Genomic DNA, 17,546 nt, shown 5'->3' with positions numbered 1-17,546 from the left:
TTTAATTTCCCATACATTTGTCTATATTTTTTCCCGCATGATTGACGCGGTTAGCGGGAATTACATACATAAAAATACTCATAAATGCTCAAATACACACCAGTCATTGAAATGGCAGCAAAGCATAATGGGCGTATAAAGTGGAAATGAGCAATTTGTTCAGGACGTTGACCACTTTTTCGACTTTGCTACTGCATTCAAGGAATTTCAAAAACGTATTGCAAAAACTTTGAATCAATTCAACGTCAATGCTGCCCATAAAGCCATGAAAACCGTTGGAAAAGAATGTAAAGACAAGTTTAATCAACATCAGTCGACTGGAGTCGTATATAAATTGATTGCAAAGACTGCGAGAGAGATTAAAGTTTATATCGACAAAAATCACGAGTTTTAAGATCTAGAACAAAAGAGCTGTTTTTGCGGATAAGAGCTCTCCGATTGGCGCAACATTGTATGCAAAACAAGAGTTGTTCCCAGTGTCAACGTAGCCTCCGGCGGCGCAGTCGTTTGTGGGGAGGAGCCAAGTGAATTATAATTACCCCTAAAAACGACTACTTGGTAGGCTACTAGTGACGCAGATTGTTTATGGGAGCGTGGCATTCTATTCGCGAAACGAATTTGATTAATCTGATTAATGAACTCATGCACATTCGAGACATTTGTAAGATTTTGGTTAATGCCAAGTGAAGCTCTCGCGCGCGTTCTTAAAAATAACCCTGCTCGCTTATTTAGCTAGGGAAGCCGTATTTTACATTATTTGCCGAAGGTTGCAGTATTTATTTTAACAACAAATGTTCAGTTTTAAATCTCATCATGCCTGACTGCAACCGACTACAGTATTTTAAAACCTAATTTACATAAGGTGTTTTTCCCTTCATTTGAAACGCGAGCATCGAAACTATTTCAAGAATAAAGTCCATCCAAAAAAATTATTATCCATTATTATTATTATTATTATTATGATGCTGTAAAGATGCTGTAAAGCTCAGGTACGACTGGGAAATTGACGACAAGCCGACAGTGTGCGTGTGCGGTGACGCCTTTACAATCGATCATGCAATGATTTGTAGGAGAGGCGGATTCATAATTCAGCGCCATAATGAACTCCGTGACCTCGAGGCTGACTTGCTTAAGATGGTCTGTAATGATGTCGAAATAGAGCCCGTCCTTCAAGAACTGACTGGAGAGAGGCTACCAAGCGGCGCTAACACAACGCCAGATGCTCGCCTAGATATACATGCCCGGGGGTTTTGGGAGAAGCAGAGATCCGCGTTCTTTGATGTGAGGGTGTGTCACCCCAACGCGGATTCCTACAAGGACCAAACCCCCAAGCAGATATACCGTAACCATGAGAATGAGAAGAAGAGGGCTTACGCAGACAGGGTTCTTCAAGTAGAACAGGGAACTTTCACTCCATTGGTGTTTACATCCACCGGAGGAATGGGCGAGGAGTGCAAGAGGTATCACAGTAGGCTTGCAGAATTAATCGCCGCAAAGAAAGGGGAGGATTACGCAACAACGGTGTCTTGGATCAGATCAAAAGTCTCATTTGCGATCCTCCGATCCGCCTTAATCTGCCTAAGGGGATCAAGAACTGTAAAGAGAAACAGGAACATTGACATTTATGATATGGACTTTCAAGTAGAGAATTCTCGTACTGCAATTTAGATCGAATATTTTTTTTTTAATATATAGTTCTTCTTTTATTATTGCTCTCGAAGTCGCTTTTACTATTTTTCTACATTTTTAAAGACACTGTTTTTATTATTATGTAAATAATATGTTTATATATAAAGTTCTTATTCGAATAGTCAAATCATTGTAATTCTTTTAGAAATTGGTTAATAAAGTGTTTATTTATTTTATTAAAAATTATTATTATTATTATTATTATTATTATTATAATTATTATTATTATAATTATTATCGTAATTTTTACGACACAAGAACGTGTCTGTTCTTGAAAAACATCTTACCTTTAAACTTCACATGAATATTTCAAAAACACAGTTTTTCCCACTGGAGTATGTTAAAGGAGCTACGTCACGGACAACACATTTTAAAAACATTGGCAAAGTTTTTTTTAATTTGTTGTTCGAAATTTGTCTTAATTTTTATCAGTCGAAACCATTCTTGGTTAAGTTATTTTCGCCTTTTATTACTCCTTTGTTGCTTTTTTATGTTAGAAGACTATTATTTTGAGGTTTCCTATACAATTTGAAAGGAATCAGAAAAATGACTTAATATACCGTGTCATTGCTCCTTTAAAACGTTATCCGGTCCGACGATTCGAGCTAATATCTTTCTAGATTGATCTGGAGCAGGCCAGAATTAGAATAAATTTGCATTGTATCTGTAAATAGCCGGCAAATAATAATGACCAACTGTCAATTGATTCCTTTTGAATAAAAAGAATAAGCTATCTTTGAGAGCTTTGAAACTTATTCATAAAGTTGGTTCGAACACAAAAGGTCGGACGGCTACAGGAAATGACGTCAATAGCAGGGCCATGAAATTTGTTGCCTGCCCACGCAGTCATTTTTCGTGTAATATAATCCCTAAATATGGCACGTCTACATCACGAACGGCGTTTATCCGGTCGAGGAAACACTAGTTTTGTGTATTTATTGGCAGTACTAAAATGTTAAGAATCAGACTACCTCATTACGTTACATATATTTCATTATTTTAAGATTATGTAAATTTTCGTGATACGACGTGATACCTACGTAAGTGGTGATGACGCTGAGCAAACGGGAAATCCCCGGCCTGAGGGTTTAAAGTCACGTGATCGTATGTACCGGTTGAAACCGCCTTGTCTTACCTCTTGCACCATCACTTCAGTTTGGTCATAACATTGTGAGTATCGTATATGATCTAAAGTCCTTATGGAAATATTGAGTTAAAATAAGCTCTTTTCAGCACAAGCACAGAGAAGTAACTTTAGAATTGTTCGCCACTTTAGCTGCCTGAAGGAATAAGCGATCTTTCTACAGGAATGGGTAAGCCCCAAAGCGGAATTTTATATTTCGCCGAGTAAGCGTTTACTGAAATGAATGACAAACCGGTCTTGTTTTAAAAGTTTGCGGTTGTTTGGACATGATATCTTTGCTTTTTTGCAATTCTCGACTAAACTAACGTGTACATGTCTCTTTGTACAGGTTAGAGATCAGAAAAATACAATCGTCAAGATGAAATTAACATGAAAAGCAGCATCGCGAAGGTAAGCTAAGAGAGACCCCGGGAAGAAAGACTACCCGAATCGAAGACTTAAATATTCGTCTCGCGTCTTTAACAACTCGTCGAAACTGTCGTTTTGTTTTCTTTATAGGAATATCGTTGTTTTGTATCAGATAGCCTTACAGCGCTTTCCAATCAGACCACGGAATTTGCATGTAAAATTAATCGCCGCTTCAATCGATCAGATCGTCGTTCGTAGGAGACTTCGAAATTCGTCGTAAAAACCCAGAGGGTCGATCGTTTAGCTCCTCACCTTTATTATGCGACACGCTCACGGGAAAAGATCGATCGACACGATTGAAAACGTACAAACATTAGTAGAATTTCCAAATTTGAGAATCAATTTGCATAAGAACCGAAGGTAAAGCTATGAAAATTCGCATTTTTAATAGACGTTTGTAGCGGTGTCACGCAAAAGTCTGACCTTCTTATTTTCGTCTCTTATGATGAGGTTCTTTTAATTTTCCAACCATGCCGGTCAGCTGCTTCTTTGTTTAAACCGAATATCGGATTTAACTACTAAAATATGTTACATTATTCGAAAATTAAATTGTAGTTTAAAGACCACATTTCTGTTGTTATGTTTTTATTTCGTATTTTAATAATAAACAAATTCATCGAGCTTGTTTTCTACCTGTTAAAATAAAGAGATGAGGTTGGGGGTGAGGGTGGGGATATTTGAGCGAGGGCCAGCTTGCTTGTATAAAGTGCGGTAAGAATTATGCACGTTATATGTCTTGAACACTTTCTCATTGTTCATTTTTTCCTATTTTTATTCAATCAAGGAAATCATTACCCTTGTGCTGTTGCTATGGCTACAACCTGTGGTAGCAAGGGGAAGGCCCATATTATGTTCTCCAACAAGGAACTTTGTGATCATTTATCCCCATGACTCAGGAGCTAAGCCAGGGTGCAGACCATGTCCAGAATGCCCTGTGGGCCAAGGGCTGTCACCACAATGTGGGTCACAAATTACAAATGGTACCAAAATTGAGTGCAAACAATGCACAGCAAACACAAACTATTCAAACAGCCATGGGATAGGAAGCTGCTTACCATGCAACGAGTGTGGTTTAAAGAATATCATCCAGAATTGTACGGCATACCAAAACCGCAAATGCGGGAAAGACTGTCCCAAGGGATACTTCCTAAATAACAATGATGATTGCCAGGCAGAGGCTACAACTGAACCAATGGGTACAAAACCCACTAGTACTGCAGCTCATAACATGACTGACGAGAACTTGTCGAAAACTCAAGTTTATAATGCTACAGCTCCGCCAGCAAAAATCTCATCAACAACACCAGATCTTGAGAATAGAGGATTGACAATACCAACACCACCAATTATTGCAAATAATTCTCCAGATGGAAAAAGAAAGGAAGACAATGGACAGACAGTTAATCTGCAGACTACATTTATAGTAGTTGTGGCCATACTACTATTTGCTGTCCTTGTAGCAATAGTTCTAATATTCTGCTGGGCAAAAAGGTCAAGAACAGAATCTTCAGAATTTAGAGGTGGGGCTGAAACTTATGTATGTATTAACTAGATCAACAGACTGTGAGCTCCAAAGAAAACCTTCCATTTTTTCAACTTTTCAACATTGCTCCTATTTATATTATGTCTTATGACAGAAACCCATAAGGGTTGAAACATGTAACACGCGTGCACAGCGTTTGAATATTCATTTTGCTAAGTAGTACCATATTTGGAAACACGAAGAATTTGTAGACGAATGCTTTATACACGTAATGACACACGCAACACAAGTTTTGATTTTGCGGTAAGTTGCTTGAATTTCGACCTAAACGCCGTAAATTTCGTACAGAAACTAAAGAAATTCATTAAGTGTATCGACTACTTCATGAAGATAAAACAGGAGAATTTAACCAAATTTAACTTCATTCAGCCAAGCTTGTTCAAAAACAAGATTACGCCATCGAGCGCAAGCTAGCACGCGGTTTAAATTTATTCCAAATATAGTAATTATGATTGGTTGTTTCTCATGATTTTCCAAATATGGTACTTAGTGTATAATGAATGTGCAAACGCTTTGTACAATGCGAATCATGGAGAGTTACACGTTTCAATCCTTATGGGTTTCTGCTTATGATTAATTAACTTTCTGATGTTTGATTTTCATTTACAAGTACTTGTGGAAATGGGAAAAATTGTACGATATTGTGCAATAGTGAGGCCCTGCCAGGGGAGACGGGTGGGGGGGGGGGGGGAATCCCATGTCGCTTGTCTAAATTAAAAATGTCCCTTGTCGCTTTTTTATTGCACTTCACATTGCTGTCGGTAGTAAATTTGAAGGAAAATTGCTTGTCATCAGAATTAATTAATTTGCCAAAAGGGTTGTCGTTTTTTCGCGATTTTATCTTATGTCTGTCACTACTTTTTGGGACCCTGGCAGGGCATCAATGGTAGTCAAGGAATGTGGTGGGAGTGGAGTTTTCACCTGTCTCCACCCCCTCCTACTTTATGTGCTTCACAATACGAAACTCCAAGATAATTAATTTTAAGTCAATTTTGTTTGATATTAACCAGTAGTTTGAATCCAGCATTATTTCATTTTGTCAGTCACAAATCATACAAGCCAGACAGGCATGTCTTTTAGCTTTTTCCCTTAAGCACGTTGATGAGTTTAAATTTGTTGACTTGTGCAGGTAGAGCTGGTGAAAATATACCACTGTCGAGCCGTGAACTTGATTCGGACAGCTCAGTTCTACAAGGTAAACTAATCAGCTTCATTTAATACATTGCAGTCTCAATCTCTGCTCTAGGATTGCTTCTCCGGCTAATATTTGTTTTAAGAACATCAAATTTCTGAGGGGCAACTATCAGCCGATAATTCCTTGACAGAAACACTCTGACTATTGTTTAAATAGTGCGCACAGCTAATATAAAAGCATGAACCAATTGTTTCATGCACCAAAAACTCATGCTCAAGAAAGAAAATTCTGGCAAAGTGATTTGCTCATGCCAATTGCTTAAGCTATATCAGCCGGCACAATTAGATTTTGTACAGGCTCACGTATACTAAATTAATTATTTTGATTGTGCAGCTCTGCTACCTATTTAATTATATTTATTAATGTCAACTAGCTCTTTTAATTATCAATTATATTTAATTTTAACAAGTTGTCTTTTTCATACCGTTCTACAGACATTTCAGTGGAGGATGTTTTGGCAAAGGAAGTTGCTGAACCAAAAATTGATGTTGAACAGATTCCTGAAGGTAACCATTTGCAAGTTACAGTATTATTTATTTCTCCAACAATAATAAGGTTCTTTTACTGTATTTCACACTCAAGTCATAATTTTTCCTTTAAGTTGTGTGAGGTAATACAACCATTTGGTCATTCAACTCCCTCTGGCATCCCACTTCTGTCAATTTTTTTGAAAGATATTAAACTAAAGCCTGGTTTTCACTTGCAATGCAAGCACAAGCGCAAAGATAACAGCTCTTATTTCACCGCAAAAACAGCTTCGACACAAGCAAAAGCTATAAAAGCACATTGCATTTTGATGCTTGTGCTTGACACAAGCACAAGCACAAGGGTAAAAAGTTGTCCTTTTAGCGTGATTGCGCATGCATCCCTAGTGAAAACCAGGCTTAACTTGGAGTAAGACAATTTCAAGTATTTAAAAAATGTACACCAGTCCTTTTAAAAAAAATAATTTATTGAAATTCAATTCTTTTGAATTTTTGTGCAAACACATACATGCTCATACAGAGTCCAGTAAGGGTCTTTAAATTCCTTTAATCAAGAAACTCAAGAGTGATCATTTTGGTTATTTGACCACAGTACACCTGTACATGTACAACATTGCAATAGTCCATTGTGCAGTTGCCTGCCAAGTGACCGGGCATTTTAATGGTAGTGAGACTGCAGGCAGGAGTCCAAAATTTTTATAAGGCCTGACTTTGTCCCCAAAGGAGGGCCTGAGGAGCTTGCAAGGTGTTTTTCTGCAGAGTGTAAAGGTATCTAAAGATTTCCAAGTTTGCTACAAAAACCTCTGTATACAGTTATTCATATTAATTTTCTTTGAAAAGTGGCCATCCATAGGACTCCTGGACTCACACCTGGCTAAAAGCCTGACTTGAGGTGAACTTGCATTGATACAAACCTCTCTGCTTTCTCATGTAAATGCAACTAATTAGCATCTAAGAACAACATGATTTGTACAACAAAAGCAGTGAGATCTGTATCAAAACAAGGTCACCTTCAGCCTCACTTCCATTCAAAGGCCAGGTCACTGAGCAGACAACTGTAAAATGGTCTATTAAATTGCCTATTAACCACTGTCACAACATTTTTACTGATAAAACTTGCATTTGATTTCAATATTCAGATTACATTGTTTCTGATATGGAATGGTTGTGTGGCCATGACAATCAACCGATGCTGTTCTTCGTAAGAAAGGCACTTGATCCAATAGAGACTCCCACCAAGAAAACATGGTGGAGTGTTGGACTAGCTTTGAAAGTCAGTTCTGCAGATTTAGACTTGATGAAAATTGAGTACATAGCAAGTGGCAGTCCTACAGAACGTCTTGTAGAAAAGTTGAAAACTTTTTCAGAAATACCCACAATGAGAGAGTTTGTGCAAGCTCTTATTACTTGTGAAAGGAATGACGTGGCCAACTGCATTTGCAACTGGCCATGGGAAAAAATAAAGGATAAAAAGGATCAACCATAATGGTTCATCTGACAGCCTGAGGAAAAAACAGTATTGAAAAGAAAGTATATGACAGCAATTTTGAAAGGAAGTTGCAAAGATTGCTGAGCTTCATTGAAGGCTCCGATGAGTTTGCTCTGCCAGAATTGTGAAACCAATGGGAACAGTTCAAGGCAGAGGCTGATAAGTTTGCTCTACCGAACTTGTGAAGCCCAATGGGAACAGTTCAAGGCAGAGGCTGATGAGTTATTTCGTACTGAACTTGTGAAACCACTGGGAACAGTTCAAGGCAGAGGCTGAGTTATCTCGTACTGAACTTGTGAAACCACTGGGAACAGTTCAAGGCAGAGGCTGATGAGTTATCTCGTACTGAACTTGTGAAACCCAATGGGAACAGATCAAGGCAGAGGCTGAGTTATCTCGTACTGAACTTGTGAAACCACTGGAAACAGTTCAAGGCAGAGGCTGATGAGTTATCTCTACTGAACTTGTGAAACCACTGGGAACAGGTCAAGGCAGAGGCCGAGTTATCTCGTACTGAACTTGTGAAACCACTGGGAACAGGTCAAGGCAGAGGCCGAGTTATCTCGTACTTAACTTGTAAAACCCAATGGGAACAGGTCAAGGCAGAGGCCGAGTTATCTCGTACTGAACTTGTGAAACCACTGGGAACAGGTCAAGGGAGAGGCCGAGTAATCTCGTACTGAACTTGTGAAACCACTGGGAACAGGTCAAGGCAGAGGCCGAGTTATCTCTTCTGAACTTGTGAATCCACTGGGAACAGTTCAAGGCAGAGGCTGATTTATCTCGTACTGAACTTGTGAAACCCAATGGGAACAGGTCAAGGCAGAGGCTCAAGACTGCTCAAGAGTTATCTCTTCTGAACTTGTGAAACCACTGGGAACAGTTCAAGGCAGAGGCTGAGTTATCTCGTACTGAACTTGTGAAACCCAATGGGAACAGGTCAAGGCAGAGGCTCAAGAGTTATCTCTTCTGAACTTGTGAATCCACTGGGAACAGTTCAAGGCAGAGGCTGAGTTATCTTGTACTGAACTTGTGAAACCACTGGAAACAGTTCAAGGCAGAGGCTGATGAGTTATCTCTACTGAACTTGTGAAGCCCAAAGGGAACAGGTCAAGGCAGAGGCTGATGAGTTATCTCTTCTGAACTTGTGAATCCACTGGGAACAGTTCAAGGCAGAGGCTGACAAGACTTAGTTTGCTTTATCGAACTTGTGAAACGTACCACTTGGAACAGTTCAAGGCAGAGTTCAACTTACACCCATACAAAGGCATTAAATCATTGTGAACAAAGTGACGTTATGTTCACTGTTGTTGTGCAACAAAAGCAGTTGCAAAGAAAGCCATGACAAAGAGGCTTCAATGGGATTCAAACCCATAATCCTTGTGCAGGTATTAAAAAATTTAGCATTTTTCATACCTGTCACAAACTGATATCATCATATAATTATGAGAAAATTATGCAGACAAACAACCAAACTGAAAGTTTTCTTCACTGTTGTTTAGCAACCATGTTTATAATGCAACCAAGGCTGTTGCAAACAAAGCCCAGATATTATATCCCAGGCTTCATTGGGATTCAAAACCCATGACCTGGTGCATCTATACTGGTTAACCCTTTAACCCCAAAGAGTGCCAAATGGCACATAACGTCATAACTTGGTCAATATTTGTCTGATCGATTTGAAATTTTGGCACAAAAATTTCCTTGGAAAGATCTGCATTTTGAAAGCATAAAATTGTACCTCCCCCCTATTTGTGACTTGATTGACCACCCCTATAACTTTTGAAACTTTTTTGCGTGATACATTTGTGGTATGCAACATAACTGAAATTAACTGGACTACACTGAGAGCTGCACAATATGATATAGTTTAGGGGTAAACCTAAAATTTACAGAGATAAACAACTTTTTGAATATTTTTCTTTTCAACATTTTATCTCATTTATTTTACAGCTATAACATTCTTTTAATTTGCTTAAGTATTTTATGCAATTTACTGATCAACACCTTTCAAATGGTGTCTCAAACATAGATATCTGGTTTATACTTTTTCAGTTACGAAAAAAGGCCATTTGCTTTAGGGGGTAAAGGGTTAACTGAGCTATGTTGCCCCAAGGAGCAGTTCAACAGTCTGTGAACCACCTACACAAGGTGAGGACGCAGGCTAACTGGCAAAATGTTATTTTACAGTTGTGACAATGCCCACAAAAATGACAAAAGCAACCAAAATGAAAGAAAAACAGGGCTAAAAAAATTCGACCAACTTGTCCTTGGTACAAGCAGCTTGCTTCTCTGGGGCAGTTGCATGCTGGTCTTACTTTTGTTCAATTTAGTCGGCAGACAACTTGCCCAGGCCCTTGCCCAAGGGGCAAATGAGCATGAGAATCAAAAGAAACTTGCCCGGCAAGAAAATATGCTTGTCCCGGATAATTTGATGGTACTTTTTTTTTAAACCTGGAATAAACAAACAAAAAAAAAAACACTTGATGCATCAATGGAATGCAAAAGTGCCCCCCCCCCCCCCTTGAAAAAACAAAAACAACAATAGCAACAAAATAATGAAAGAAAAACCAAAAAGTAGACCTAAACTTAAATGACATTGTATCATAGGGTACATTTGATCCAGCACAAGTTCTTGTGAAATTCATTCACAGCTGCCTAAGATCTCACATTTGTAAAAATAAGTCAAGTAATTCTTAACCAGTTAAATGTTGTTCTGACAGAAACACCTTAGTTGTTTTGTTTGTCAAAATTTATGTATTTGCAAGATATTGTCCTTAATGTGAAAATTAAATAAACATAGTATTACTATACATAATTATAATATTATACAATTTTGATGAACTAGTTAAAATGTTTATTATCATTATTTGATGCAAACTGAACATAATTTTTAGTCTCTAAGCTCCAGAGAAATTGCTTAAGCTCAGTAGCTGTTTCTAGACTCTTATTCGATTTTTAATGCTTTTCGTGTGTATCAGGCACTGAATGATATTTAATATTTTGTTAGGTACCAAAAATGTATTGTTTGCAAAAAAATAAGTAAATAAATGGTTTGAACACAAGAGTCTCAGTAGTCCATATAGTGTGATTGTTTGGGTAGCTCTGAAAAGGCCTGCAAGGCTGTGCTCTAAGAAAAATTACAAGGAGCCCAAAGGTTCCAAACTATGAGATCCAGGGTGCCCAGCATAAACCTTGTATGAAAGAAATTAGATTGTCTGGTCACTCAAAGGCAAAAGTTAGTCGCCTGAGGCACCTGGGCACCCTTAGAGCACAGCCCTGGCCGGTAGGTCTGAAAAGGCAACTGATGTATGAGTACTGTGCAAGTAAGACAGAGGGTAATTTTGAATTTCTCACATTATGTTCCCAAACTAGCGAGATCAGATAAAAATTTCATTATCTGTCTATCATGGATCGATATTCAAAAGAATAAAAAGACCACATACCAAGTCTTGATTTCAACATTAATTTTAATGTAAAAAAGATTACATTTAAATTCAGTTTACCAGCCCTATTTCCCACCAAGGGAATAAAAAACAATGATTTATGACTTCTAAGTCCTCATGGACTTTGTATTCTGAACTTTGCACATGGAATTTGTCAAGATGCTCATTTATAACACTACCTGAAAAAGTAAAAATAAAAAAGATACTCATGAAAATGTATGCATGTAGTGTAAAGTTTTGATGACATTTCAGTCCATGTGTCTTGAGACTGGACAATGTGAAAGCCTCAGAATTAAGTTGTCATCACAAGTCACTCAGTGGATTATGACTGAATATATTAAATCATCACTGGCTTTCAAATGTACACATTAAATAGGTAATATCTATTTAACAATTAGACTACGCGCCCGAGTTTTCTATGAGCGAATAGTCAACGAGGCGCAGCCAAGTTGACTTTCGCTCATAGAAAACTTTCATTCAATAGAACACGGCTGAGTTTCTACTAAGATTTATTATGGTTCTAATTAGAAACTTGCAAGTGGGAAGAACTTTAAGCTTTATCAAAAGGGCTCATCACTAGGATTTTGTTCTAGACTTACCTGATTAACAGTAGGCGGGCGCATGGAAGTATTAAATTCTACTGTATAATTTTACACCTGTAAAATAAAGCACTGTGTTAATATCATGCAAATCAACAACGACTTAAGGTATCAGCCACCCTTCAGGACCGTCCGCGCCCGGATCGCTCCAGCGCTTTTGTTTTTAATACAAACCCCTACAAACCACACATTTTCTGAAAGCTTAATAGTTCCAGATTATGAATTTTTCCTTTAAAAATGACGAAAACTTAAAATAAACGCAAAATTGAGACGTTTTTGCGAAAGTATATGTCTGTGTAAATCAAGCTCCAGGCCCGCCGAAAATAAGCGGAAGAAAACGATAAACATCGCGTTTGCCTCTTAACACCTTTCTCTAAAAAACCGTGTCTCAGATTTTTGACAAGTGCGTTTGTTCTTTTGTAATGCGCAGATAAAGGTTGGGGAAGAGGAATCATCGCCACTTCCTGTGGAAAAATATAAATTATTCGAAAACGAGAAAAGAAAACAAAAATCGCAGACACGGTTTTGGAGAAAAACTATCTGGCAATAAGCTGGCCAAATTTCAGCCAAATCGGTTCAGGGGCTGCCGACTTGGAGTTAAAAACGTACGTTCAACTTGTCGAAATTTTCTTTCCGAGAAAAAAGCGAAATATATTTTTTGCGGAGTCTTACCCATAATGGGATTATAACGCCTGGAACGTCAAGGTTGATGCTTACCAGGAAGGGTCATCCTTCTCTAACAATCGATGCTTGACAGGTTACATTCAACAGGCAAAACATTTACGCGGAACGTGGCGATATATTTTTATCTTCTGACCGGATACAAATCGAGGTTTATACAGTTTATAGAAAATTCAAAATTTTCGCTCCACATACGGAGCCGCATTTATGTTATATAATTTGACATGCTTCGAGTTTGGTTGTGTGCTGATTCATCGAAAGCGCGACAAAGCCGCTAACAAACGGCGATTGCTGCTGAAAGTGAAGGTGAAGCCTCGAAATAACGTTCGGTCAACACAAAAGAAAACAGGCTTGCCGAAATGAGACTAGTAGTTCTAGCTGGGTAAGAATAAATTTGATTTAAGGCTTACATATTTTCAGACAACAAATATTGTCGATTGTAAACCCTAAATGTTTCACAAGGCAGGCCGTATCCACCGTCACTGTCGTTTTATTTCAATATTTACCGGTATGCGTGTCTGTTTCCATTGAACAGTAGCGCGTCTTCTATTCAGTGTGACCACTTTCTTGATCTTCAACCGGTTCTTCAACATGAATTTACGATCGGCTTTCATTTGTTGGCGCGGAAACCGACTGCCCGCATTCGGCGCTTTACCGCTTGTTCTTGCAAATATGTTCTTGCGTGAACAATGGATCTGGGATTTCGTGACGCGTTGACAGGACATCTCAACGGGCAATTAACATAATTAACCTTGCAAAAACTTTATCGCGCAATAACTTCGCGCAGAAATAAGATGTTTTTGTGAACTTTTTTGTAAAAGAACGCCCTTGAAGAGCTTTATCTGAACATCACAAAATCTCAAATTTAGAAAAACTGCACCTTTTAACGGTGGCTGATACCTTAAATGAATCCAGTTCAAATGAGTCAGCAAGAATTCAAACTCTAGCTGTTGTATAACTGCCAACTATTGTGTGCATGTAACCTTATCGGCTCTGGAGTACTTGGATCCAATTAGAACATGCTAAGGTGTTCACAAGTTGATAACAATTTTAATGGAAGTCAATCAATAATATTTAGGGCTCGAGACTAACTTTTTTGCTAACTAGCCTAGTGGCTAGCGACAGCTTTGATTTCACTAGCCAAAACCAATATTCTACTAGCCAGAACTTTCAGGCATGGTTTTATTTTTTTATTTTACCAAGCCATCTGAGACAAAAACCAATGACACTGAAATTGGACAAAATTGGTTTTTCTTCACACAAAGTAGAACATCGCATTATGCTCTCGAGATTACCCAGGACGGGTAATAATTAGCATAAACAGTTTTCTTTTTTCACTTGTCGCTTTTGTCAACAGAAAGCCCCAAAAAGATATTGTTTGTTCGCTTTTAGGTAACATAAGCCTTTCCATAATCTTTGATATATGTCAACAGTGTACTTGTTAGTTCTGTTCTCTCAAAGTCGATTTCTTGTTGCAAAACTGCTTGAAATTTTTCGCTAGCCATTTTGGCCAGTGAAAGCCAAAAATCTACTCGCCAAAACTACATTTCTACTAGCCTTTGGCTAGTTAGCTACCATTAGTCTTGAGCCCTGATATTCGGGATACCACAAGTGAACAACAGAGAAATAAAATGCACAGGCTGCCTGCACCTTAGTATCTATAAAGTGGCCTCAGACAATGTGGTGATATTTGTCATCATTTTACTCAAGAGTAGCAAATATTTTATGCATCATTGGCCACAATAAAGGCAAATGAGAGAATCAAGTGTCTTTCCCTAAAAATGTGACAAAGTATCTTCAACAGGGCTCAAACATGGACTGCATGATCTCCATTCCAGCACTCAGTCACTCCTCCCCATCATGCTGGCCGGCACAAAAGGCCTACACACAAAGCCTTAATTATTTTTCATAGATACTTACCACAAAAAGAGAGCTCTAGATCCCCATGATATGGTGCACTGTATAGTCCAAGTAGGTCTGTTACTGTGAAAACACCAAAACTAAATCAAAATCGTGAAGTTGCTCAAGTGAAATTCACGTAGCCTGTTGAACTGGCTTTACGTGCATCAGACAAAGACCCAGGTTTTTCTAACCAAGTCACTGAGTGACTTTCTTATGTCCCTATTCTGGGGGTCATCACTTGCACCAAGGATTCACCATAGCCGTGTTCAACTCATACTAGACACACAACACTGGAGCATCGCAAACACATCCTGCAGACAAGACTTCCAAATGGACAATGTGTTGCCAATGTGCTTACATGTACAGTACTTCCAGTAAAATCAGAACAGGTGGGGCAACACCTCAGGAAAAGTATCTGAGCGATTACTATTAGTTGTTTGTTTGATTACATTACGAAGAATTTTTTTGTTGGCACAGTTAACCTTGCAAGCGGTATAAGACAGGGAGAAAATTTATCAACACCTCTCAGATGAACTATTAAAATGCAAACCACATTGATATGTACAAAATGCCATAAACGTCTGAAAGTAAGCCCCTTTTCTACTTGCAGTCTTAGTTTTTTGACAAGCCATAGTTTTTGGACAAGCCAGATTGTTATAAAACATATCACTTACTAAACATGTAGCTACATGTTGGGACTTCTTGATCCTCTTTATACTCCTTCCTGTTTTGGAGTGAAAAATTAAATGTGATTAGAAAGTACTGTATGTAAATTGTAGTTCTGCTAAAATAAAAATAAAAACCGTAATGAAATAGCTTAGTGCATCAGACAAAGAACCCAGGTTTTTCTAACCATGTCACTAAGTGACTATCTTATGTCCCTATTCTGGGGGTCATCATTTGCACTAAGGACTTGCCAATCCAAAACAATCTTAATGCAAAATCTTGGAGTATCAAAAAAACACATCACATAGATGCATTCTGCACACAGATTTTTCTTGTTCTTACCTCTGAATAAAACAGAACAGCTTGAGCAACACATCTGCAACATTATCTGAAATATCACAATAAATGTTGGTCAGATATCAAAGAATAGATATTTTTATGTCTGTCAATGCAGACTCGCAAAAGTGGTATCAGATAGGGGCGAAATTTATCGTCACCAACAATCAGGTGAACTATGAAATCATCACATACCACATGCTGAAGCAAGAAGAAAAATATTGTACACTTCTCAAAAAAACATTTATCTCACCTTGAGTTCATGCTTACTAGGATTTGTGTCATGTTATTACAAATCCTGTTGGCAACAGCTTTCTGAAAGAGTAAAATCATCAACAGAATAGTTTTAGTGTTGGTAGGCTGTGTACACAGTGCACACATACAGCATGCACATGGTGTCAGATAGAGCTAATTTTAACTTCACAACAAAGAATGTTCAGGTGAACTATGCAGTCATCACACACCATTTAGCCTTTCAGGTTGATCAAACCTCAAAATAAACTACCTTTTTACATCATCATGATTATAAAATTATTTTGAGAGCATTGTTTTAGCCTTTGGAGTATACAACTTTGGTACGTTGACCTGAGTCCAGCTGAATGTGGACATAACTAGGAGGCATTTGTATTATCCTTTTTGCAAGAGGAACTCCCACTGAATTACATTAAGCTTTGAAGTGTACATGTATAAGCTGGTCACAAGTTTGCTTTGTAAGAGACCTGTGTCTCAGTGGTCAACTCCTTTAAAAAGATTATCGCATAACATGCAACAAACCTTGGGAGTGTTTTATTCTGGGAGCACATCTCTGCTAAACCTGTAAAAAGAAATTAGAATGTAAGTGCTTATAACTAAAATTCCATTGTTATATGCATGAAGATCCCCATCTAACACTAAATTTTTATAGTTTCAGCCATTTTTTGTAATTATTTCAAATGACAGGCCTGTTAATAAGTTATTACAACTGTATTGTTGCAACAAGTGTTAAAAAATATGTGTTTCAGAGTGCCTCAGCGATCTTGGTGGTTCAAGTTGTCATCATTTCTCAATGATCAACTAGCAAATATTGAAAATCATCACTGGCACAAGTAACACAAAATACTTTGTATAACAGAGGATGAATTTATCACTGGAAACAGTCTAATGCTGACTTCTTCTTTGATTTTGCCAGAACTTGACTAGATTTTGGGACCATAGGGTGACCTTTGTATAGTCAAATGTTATATGCAGCACCCAGGACATAAATTACTTTAACCCAACACAGATTGTGACTCAAAATTAGGAATTTTTAATGCCTCAGAAGGTGAATTATACCCACCTTTAGTTTTGCATTAGTTTTAATTGGCTTTCAGACAATGAGTACAAGCTTTAACCTATCCAGACCGGGGGGGGGGGGGCGGAAAGTGCCCGCGCCGACTTTGAACGCTTATAACTTTTTTAATATTCAACCAAACGCTGCCAAACTTTGAGACTTTATCTAAAATTTATCTGGGAATAATTTGGTAGGGTAGGTTGTTGTGTCAGGAACTTGATGTCACCATGGCAACGGCATTTTGACAGGCATGTTTTCCCAAATTTGTAATTTTCCTGTTTCTATTAATGAAAAATAACTTTAAAGCAATTATTTTCATCTGTTTACGGGTTTTAAGCACATTTTTATTGGTTTTGAGTATTTTCCAGGAATTTTGGGCGGTTTTCTGACGTTTTGAAAAAATTCGAAATCCAAGATGGCGGCTGTTTTGACATTATGATGTCATTGTCACGTGATGTGACGTCATCATCCCACGTGACATATAGCAAAATATAGATTTTGGGACATACTATATATCCTGTAAGTTTCATTGTGATTGCTTAAATATTCTGGAAGTTACGGAAGGGGGGCGGAATCCCCCCCCCCGGTCTGAAAAGACCAAAAAAAGCCCGGTCTGAATAGGGTTAAGGGAGCACCAAAATGTACAGTACACTT

The 17,546-nt window shown here is 38.0% G+C and overlaps 3 protein-coding genes, 1 long non-coding RNA gene and 3 other non-coding genes across 10 annotated transcripts in view; 3 read left to right on the top strand and 4 right to left on the bottom strand.

Moving 5' to 3' along the window:
* Window positions 1-17,546, top strand: part of LOC144642876 (glycosaminoglycan xylosylkinase-like) — a 77,585-nt gene that overhangs the window by 34,732 nt on the left and 25,307 nt on the right. The gene's annotated exons all lie outside the window — the stretch shown is intronic.
* LOC144642781 (TNF receptor-associated factor 2-like) overlaps window positions 1-17,546 on the top strand; it is an 88,026-nt gene that overhangs the window by 68,750 nt on the left and 1,730 nt on the right. The gene's annotated exons all lie outside the window — the stretch shown is intronic.
* Window positions 2,802-10,474, top strand: LOC144643002 (uncharacterized). 3 transcript variants are annotated; one of them, XR_013568831.1, is made up of 7 exons: window positions 2,802-3,002; window positions 3,162-3,223; window positions 4,026-4,761; window positions 5,914-5,979; window positions 6,414-6,485; window positions 7,604-8,108; window positions 8,167-10,474. XR_013568831.1 is itself a non-coding variant. In XM_078502122.1 (6 exons), the coding sequence occupies exons 2-6, from the start codon at window positions 3,203-3,205 to the stop codon at window positions 7,948-7,950; spliced, it is 1,242 nt and encodes a 413-aa protein (XP_078358248.1). In that variant the 5' UTR covers window positions 2,802-3,002; window positions 3,162-3,202; the 3' UTR covers window positions 7,951-10,474. The 3 variants fall into 3 exon arrangements, 1 of the variants encoding a protein (XP_078358248.1); XR_013568833.1 differs by having other exon boundaries at window positions 7,604-8,604; window positions 8,837-10,474; XM_078502122.1 differs by having other exon boundaries at window positions 7,604-10,474.
* The window catches only part of LOC144644245 (uncharacterized), a 97,089-nt gene continuing 90,948 nt past the window's right edge, over window positions 11,406-17,546 (bottom strand). Inside the window, exons 6-11 of one of the 2 annotated variants that reach the window (XR_013569072.1) lie at window positions 15,837-15,898; window positions 15,590-15,635; window positions 15,256-15,305; window positions 14,600-14,662; window positions 11,999-12,055; window positions 11,406-11,578 (exon numbers count right to left, since the gene is read on the bottom strand). This is a non-coding gene — a long non-coding RNA (uncharacterized LOC144644245). The remainder of the gene's footprint in view (window positions 11,579-11,998; window positions 12,056-14,599; window positions 14,663-15,255; window positions 15,306-15,589; window positions 15,636-15,836; window positions 15,899-17,546) is intronic. The other variant, XR_013569075.1, reaches the window with a different exon arrangement.
* On the bottom strand, window positions 14,347-14,418 carry LOC144637004 (small nucleolar RNA SNORD24). The gene has a single exon (XR_013567656.1). It is a non-coding gene; the product is annotated as a small nucleolar RNA SNORD24 (small nucleolar RNA).
* On the bottom strand, window positions 15,713-15,779 carry LOC144637041 (small nucleolar RNA ceN111). Its single transcript, XR_013567661.1, has one exon. It is a non-coding gene; the product is annotated as a small nucleolar RNA ceN111 (small nucleolar RNA).
* On the bottom strand, window positions 16,587-16,665 carry LOC144636996 (small nucleolar RNA SNORD24). Its single transcript, XR_013567655.1, has one exon. It is a non-coding gene; the product is annotated as a small nucleolar RNA SNORD24 (small nucleolar RNA).

This window comes from Oculina patagonica, chromosome 1, assembly GCF_052425735.1.
Source record: "Oculina patagonica isolate OP01 chromosome 1, crgOcupat, whole genome shotgun sequence".
NCBI classification, from domain to species: domain Eukaryota; kingdom Metazoa; phylum Cnidaria; class Anthozoa; order Scleractinia; family Oculinidae; genus Oculina; species Oculina patagonica.
Note: the sequence above shows the minus strand (reverse complement) of the source record. Positions and strands in the feature narration are given on the sequence as shown.